General features: G+C 39.8%; 1 protein-coding gene across 3 annotated transcripts in view; it reads left to right on the plus strand.

Moving 5' to 3' along the window:
• The window catches only part of LOC311033854 (neuronal acetylcholine receptor subunit alpha-9-II), a 19,057-nt gene that overhangs the window by 93 nt on the left and 11,464 nt on the right, over window positions 1-7,500 (plus strand). The window contains exons 1-4 of one of the 3 annotated variants that reach the window (XM_084041547.1): window positions 1-156; window positions 2,130-2,284; window positions 3,905-4,085; window positions 7,335-7,500. The exon at window positions 1-156 is cut by the window's left edge and continues 93 nt beyond it; the exon at window positions 7,335-7,500 is cut by the window's right edge and continues 92 nt beyond it. In XM_084041547.1, coding sequence (XP_083897673.1) covers window positions 61-156; window positions 2,130-2,284; window positions 3,905-4,085; window positions 7,335-7,500 — 598 coding nt within the window. In that variant the 5' untranslated portion in view covers window positions 1-60. Of the gene's footprint in view, window positions 157-191; window positions 208-2,129; window positions 2,293-3,904; window positions 4,086-7,334 lie in introns of those variants that run through there. The other 2 variants (XM_084041545.1, XM_084041546.1) reach the window with 2 other exon arrangements.

A 7,500-nucleotide genomic window follows, 5' to 3' on the forward strand; every position in this document is an offset into this window, starting at 1 on the left:
TGTGTGTTAGTGTGTCACTCAGCAGATGGTCGTTTCGCCCAGAAGCTCCTGACTGACCTGATGGATAATTACTCCACGGCTCTGAGACCTGTAGACGATACGGACAAGGCTTTAAACGTCACCCTGCAGATCACCCTGAGCCAGATCAAAGACATGGTGAGAAAACTACATTTCCCATAATTCACCCTGAGCCAGATCAAAGACATGGTGAGAAAACTACATTTCTCATAATTCAGATCAAAGACATGGTGAAAAAACTACAGTCAACGTGAACACACCTTCTGAACCATTCCTTAGCTCCATGGTCACTGAACTAAATATTGGACCCAATCGTCACAAGACACACAATATATGTACAAGATTTTCATAATAAAATTGATTTTTTTTAGATACACAAATGAGGGGAAAATCAACTTTCTTATCGACTTCTCTCTATCCCAGCAACACACTCTCGCGAGATTTGGGAAGATATCTGAAGAGTCCATCTGCAGTCTGACAGACGAGACATAGAGGGCGCTGTCTGTCCCTTATATTATATTTTATTATTATATTATATTTTAACTATGTGCTGTTCCTATAAGATGTTCTAAAAACTGATTAACTGAGATTATAAATGTGAATATAGTACGTGAAATAATTATGGACGTATTAAAAATTAAATAAATTGTGTGTTCCAATGCTCAATAATATAATTTTCCATTATTAACTGTCTTGGTTGATGGATATGATTTGGGAATCAAGACATTTTGCTAAACATAACGTTCATGCTAAACATACTATGGTCAATAGTGGTAAAATATATACCTTATAAATAAAAGGACCTTGGGCCTTTTATTTATAAGGTATGTATATATATATAGAACAAGTTAAGATATGTCTGCATAGTAAACTAACATCAATAATAATAGATATGTCTGCATAGTAAACTAACATCTATAATAATAATATGTCTGCATAGTAAACTAACATCTATAATAATAATATGTCTGCATAGTAAACTAACATCTATAATGATAATATGTCTGCATAGTAAACTAACATCTATAATAATAATATGTCTGCATAGTAAACTAACATCTATAATAATAATATGTCTGCATAGTAAACTAACATCAATAATAATAATATGTCTGCATAGTAAACTAACATCAATAATAATAATATGTCTGCATAGTAAACTAACATCAATAATAATAATATGTCTGCATAGTAAACTAACATCAATAATAATAATATGTCTGCATAGTAAACTAACATCAATAATAATAATATGTCTGCATAGTAAACTAACATCAATAATAATAATATGTCTGCATAGTAAACTAACATCAATAATAATAATATGTCTGCATAGTAAACTAACATCAATAATAATAATATGTCTGCATAGTAAACTAACATCTATAATAATAATATGTCTGCATAGTAAACTAACATCAATAATAATAATATGTCTGCATAGTAAACTAACATCTATAATAATATGTCTGCATAGTAAACTAACATCTATAATAATAATATGTCTGCATAGTAAACTAACATCAATAAGAGATACAGCTGGAGGGAGGTGGAGTCTGAAGAGACTATTGTGGAAAATTGGCGCACTCACGCACGCACGCACTGTACTTGTCCCTTATGCTTTATGCTTAATTTGTTTTTGACATTTTTTACTATTTAAAAAACATTTCTAATAGTGAAAACGATCTGAGCTAATGTTGAGCTTCAGCTATTTTAACTATTACATTTTTATTTTTCAATATAAATAATGCCTAAAAGGGTTTAGAGTTGTTATGAATGTATGTCACCTTCTGATTACCCATTCAACAATGACTGTACACTTCTACTGTTACTGTGTGTGTGTGTGTGTGTGTGTGTGTGTGTGTGTGTGTGTGTGTGTGTGTGTGTGTGTGTGTGTGTGTGTGTGTGTGTGTGTGTGTGTGTGTGTGTGTGTGTGTGTGTGTGTGTGTGTGTGTGTGTGTGTGTGTGTGTGTAACAAGTGTCTCATTACCCATTAGGGGGTTGTGCCCCCCCTCTCTCTTCATTCCACCTGATATTGACAGATGGGTCTGAATTTCAACACCATGACAGTGTGTGTGTGTGTGTGTGTGTGTGTGTGTGTGTGTGTGTAGGATGAGAGGAACCAGGTCCTCATAGCCTACCTGTGGATCAGACAGACCTGGTCAGACATAAACCTGAGGTGGAACAAGGAGGACTATGATGGACTGGAGGTGATCCGGATCCCCTCCAGTCTGGTGTGGAGACCTGACCTGGTGCTCTATAACAAGTACGCACGTACGTCACACACACACACACACACACACACACACACACACACACACACACATCCTGATTCTAAACCTCAATCTTTTTCTAATTATAAACGTTTCAACCCTAAAATAAGCATGTCTCTTGTGAGGAACCAGATGAATGAAAGCCAATAGAACTCGTCTCTGTCTCCTTCCTGACCGCATGACTGGCCAGCCAATAATCACCGTAAAGTACACCGTGTGGTGTAACATTACTTCATTAAAATACATACAGACAGTCTGACAGTCCCCCCCCCCCCCCCCCCATCGCTGTGATTGGACAAGAGGCATCAGCCCCTGTTTCACTGGGAAATGCATGGTGATGTGGTGACGAAAAGACCTTCATACTAATATTAATACTAATAATAATATAGTGAAGCAGTCACACCTGGCCTGAGTCATGACTGAGTGAAGCAGTCACACCTGGCCAAGTCAAACCAATTAAAGTCAGCACAGGTGTGACACCAAACACCAGGTGTCCTGTGTTCTTCTAGATGAGGATGATGATGATGTGTAGGGCTGTCACCATTAATTGGAGCTTGTTCAGAAAGCTGCGGCTCGTCTGGTGTTCAACCGCCCCAAGTTCTCCCACACAACTATCCTTCTCCGTTCTCTACACTGGCTCCCCGTAGCGGCTCGCATTCAGTTTAAAACCCTGGTGCTAGCCTATAGAGCAGTGAAAGGAACAGCTCCTTCTTACCTCCGGGCTATGGTTGATGCCTACACCCCTGCCTGACCACTTCGGTCTGCCACCTCGGGGCGACTGATTGCCTCGTCACTCAAGGGTCCTTCTGGTCGATCGACACGGTCACGACTTTTTTTCTGTTCTGGCCCCACAGTGGTGGAATGAACTTCTGACTGATGTCAGGACAGCAGAGTCACTGATGTCAGGACAGCAGAGTCACTGCCCATCTTTCGCCGCAGGCTGAAAACCCACCTCTTCAGGAAACACTACCCTTCCTCTCTGCCTGGCCTACTTGTTGTTAATTAGCTGTACGAACTCTTGTTTTATTGTGGTACTGTTTTATTGGATCTTGTTTAGTTGATACACTTTTGCTCATTTGATTTTGCTATTTCTATCTGTTTAAGAAAGTAGGTAGCTGATATATGTCACTTTTACCTTAGCGCTAGGTATACTCTTAGTTGCTTGTTTTTGCAGGAAATGCACTTAAGACTTCTGGTGATTAATAGTTTACCTATTAATCAAGTGTTGAATGCACTTATTGTAAGTCGCTTTGGATAAAATCGTCTGTTAAATGACTGTAATGTAATGTAATGTAATGTAAAGATGACGTGCAAGATGGCTGCCAGGAGCTTAAAACGTCTACAGTATATCTCCATTACCAAGACTTGTGTGTGTTATCCTTTTAGCCTTAATGACTGTTCCTCTGTGCTTGTTTTCATTTCTGACTAATTAAGTATTCAATCAATCAATCAATTGATATCCAGGGCTGATGAGGACTGTGTGTGTGTGTGTGTGTGTGTGTGTGTGTGTGTGTGTGTGTGTGTGTGTGTGTGTGTGTGTGTGTGTGTGTGTGTGTGTGTGTGTGTGTGTGTGTGTGTGTGTGTGTGTGTGTGTGTGTGTGTGTGTGATCCAGGGCTGATGAGGACTCCTCTGGGGTGATGGACACCAACGTGGTTCTCCGGTATAACGGTGAGATCACGTGGGACGCCCCGGCCATCACCAAGTCCGCCTGTTCAGTCGACGTCTCCTACTTCCCCTTCGACAGCCAGGAGTGTAACCTGACCTTTGGCTCCTGGACTTATAATGGAAACCAGGTAAAAAACTGTAAAACGATATAATACTGTGTGTGTGCAATAAGACATTACACACACACACACACACACACACACACACACACACACACACACACACACACACACACACACACACACACACACACACACACACACACACACACACACACACAGGAAAGTGAGTGTGAAATGTGCTGCATTGGGAGGTTAATGGGAGACACTTATGAGTAAAGTTGGCAAGTTGCCCTACTACAGATTAACATGAAACATCCAACACAGAGGCGTAAATACTCTTCACAACAGCTCTAGGCTACGCTACGGCATCCAGGTGAAACGAGGATAATCATAAAGGTGGACACGTTAAAACGTAACAAAACTGAATAGCTCTATGTATCTCTGGTCTGGATCACATCCTAGTGAATCTATAGGATGACTATCTATCCTACAGTGTGTGTCCCTTGTTGGCCATCAATCATATAGAGTGAAAAGCTCAAGGATATATGACAGCCCATTTCAACAAAGACTTTAACTATCCTACAGTGTGTAGCTGCCCTTTAACAGAGATAACAAGCAGTATCATTAGATCTCACTAAGCCTGCTGTGTACAGATGTGTACAGATGTGTGTGTGTCGTTCAGAGGGGGTTAACTGAGGCCAGCCAAGACACACACACACACACACACACACTATTCTCTTTCTCTGTGTGGTAAAGTCATTTGAGACGCTGTGTGTGTGTGTGTGTGTGTGTGTGTGTGTGTGTGTGTGTGTGTGTGTGTGTGTGTGTGTGTGTGTGTGTGTGTGTGTGTGTGTGTGTGTGTGTGTGTGTGTGTGTGTGTGTGTGTGTGTGTGTTCTCAGTCTCAAACAGACTGAGGCCACACAACATTAGCGTTGACTCTGTTGCAGGGAAAGTTGGCCTGTGTTGTTTCTCTGATCATTATGTTTCACATTCCATACAAATGGTTCTAAATGCTGTTATTGTGGAGGATGTAAAATTCACCATCAAAGCAAAGACCCCAAGTATTACCAACCTGTTTGTATTACCAAGTATTACCAACCTGTTTGTATTACCAAGTATTACCAACCTGTTTGTATTACCAACCTGTTTGTATTACCAACCTGTTTGTATTACCAAGTATTACCAACCTGTTTGTATTACCAAGTATTACCAACCTGTTTGTATTACCAACCTGTTTGTATTACCAAGTATTACCAACCTGTTTGTATTACCAACCTGTTTGTATTACCAAGTATTACCAACCTGTTTGTATTACCAAGTATTACCAACCTGTTTGTATTAACAACCTGTTTGTATTACCAAGTATTACCAACCTGTTTGTATTACCAAGTATTACCAACCTGTTTGTATTACCAACCTGTTTGTATTACCAAGTATTACCAACCTGTTTGTATTACCAAGTATTACCAACCTGTTTGTATTACCAAGTATTACCAACCTGTTTGTATTACCAACCTGTTTGTATTACCAACCTGTTTGTATTACCAAGTATTACCAACCTGTTTGTATTACCAACCTGTTTGTATTACCAACCTGTTTGTATTACCAAGTATTACCAACCTGTTTGTATTACCAACCTGTTTGTATTACCAACCTGTTTGTATTACCAAGTATTACCAACCTGTTTGTATTACCAAGTATTACCAACCTGTTTGTATTACCAAGTATTACCAACCTGTTTGTATTACCAAGTATTACCAACCTGTTTGTATTACCAAGTATTACCAACCTGTTTGTATTACCAAGTATTACCAACCAATTTGACTTGGAATCCTGAATTATTTTATTTTTGCTATTATTTCATTGGAATCCTGAAAAGCAACATTTTAATTTAATTTCAAATGCATTCAGTTGTACTTATGTTAACTTTATGAACTTAAATACAAATACATTGGACATAAAATAGACATTAGAATTGTAATACTAGTCATTAAGCTACTAATATAGACTGAAGTAATTAAAGCGGGTCATGTTTGCATGTTATGAATCATAACAGCTGAAATCAATAATATATTACTATTCTGATATTAACCTGTGGGCCACATTAAGTGAAGGTGGACATCTCCATAGCGATGGGTGGAGGAGAACGTATATAATAATAATAATATGATATAATGTATTTAATATAATAATAATACTAGAAAAAGTGCTCCTCGGAGCACAACTCTCCGCTGTTGGGAATGTTGGGAATGTTCTATCTGTATAAGTGTCCTATCCGTCCTGTCTGTATAAGTGTCCTATCCGTCCTGTCTATGTAAGTGTCCTATCCGTCCTGTCTGTATAAGTGTCCTATCCGTCCTGTCTATGTAAGTGTCCTATCCGTCCTGTTTGTGTAAGTGTCCTATCCGTCCTGTCTGTGTAAGTGTCCTATCCAATTGTTACAGTATCCGCCATTTCTCAACCATTTCGTGATTGTTCCTGTCTTACCTCACTCTTACCAGACTTGTGTTGGGAATGTTCTAATTCTTATGTTCTAACTGTCCTATCCATCCTGTCTGTATAAGTGTCCGATCCGTCCTGTCTGTATAAGTGTCCTATCCGTCTGTATAAGTGTCCTATCCGTCTTGTCTGTATAAGTGTCCTATCTGTCCTGTCTATGTAAGTGTCCTATCCCTCCTGTCTGTGTAAGTGTCCTATCCCTCCTGTCTGTATAAGTGTCCTATCCGTCCTGTCTGTATACTGTAGGTGTCCTATCCGTCCTGTCTGTATACTGTAAGTGTCCTATCCGTCCTGTCTGTGTAAGTGTCATATCCCTCCTGTCTATGTAAGTGTCCTATCCGTCCTGTCTGTGTAAGTGTTCTATCCGTCCTGTCTGTATAAGTGTCCTATCCGTCCTGTATGTATAAGTGTCCTATCCGTCCTGTCTGTATAAGTGTCCTATCCGTCCTGTCTGTGTACTGTAAGTGTCCTATCCGTCTGTGTAAGTGTCATATCCCTCATGTCTATATAAGTGTCCTATCTGTCCTATCTGCCAATTATGTATCAGCCATGCAGCCATTTCGTGATGGTTCCTGTCTTACCTCACTTTGACAGCGGAAAAGACGCTGTCAAAGTGATGCCATGTATTTATACAGTATTTCACCGTATTGTCACGTGTCACGTGAGGCTTGACCAATCGGTGTGTCATATTTAGAAAGTGAAAACAAAACTCTCCTGCGGAGAGTAATAATATAATGTAACATCAGGTGGACATCTCCATAGCGATGGGTGGAGGAGAACGTATATAATAATAATATAATATAATGTAACATCAGGTGGACATCTCCATAGCGATGGGAGGAGGAGACCTCTCCAGCTTCGTGGAGAACGTGGAGTGGGTTCTGGGGGGGATGCCGGCCACTAAGAACGTCATCATGTATGGATGCTGTTCAGACCCGTACCCAGACATCACCTACACCGTGCTCCTCAGGAGGAGATCTT

Source organism: Gymnoscopelus microlampas (genome assembly GCF_963454915.1).
Source record: "Gymnoscopelus microlampas genome assembly, chromosome: 18".
Classification (NCBI taxonomy): domain Eukaryota; kingdom Metazoa; phylum Chordata; class Actinopteri; order Myctophiformes; family Myctophidae; genus Gymnoscopelus; species Gymnoscopelus microlampas.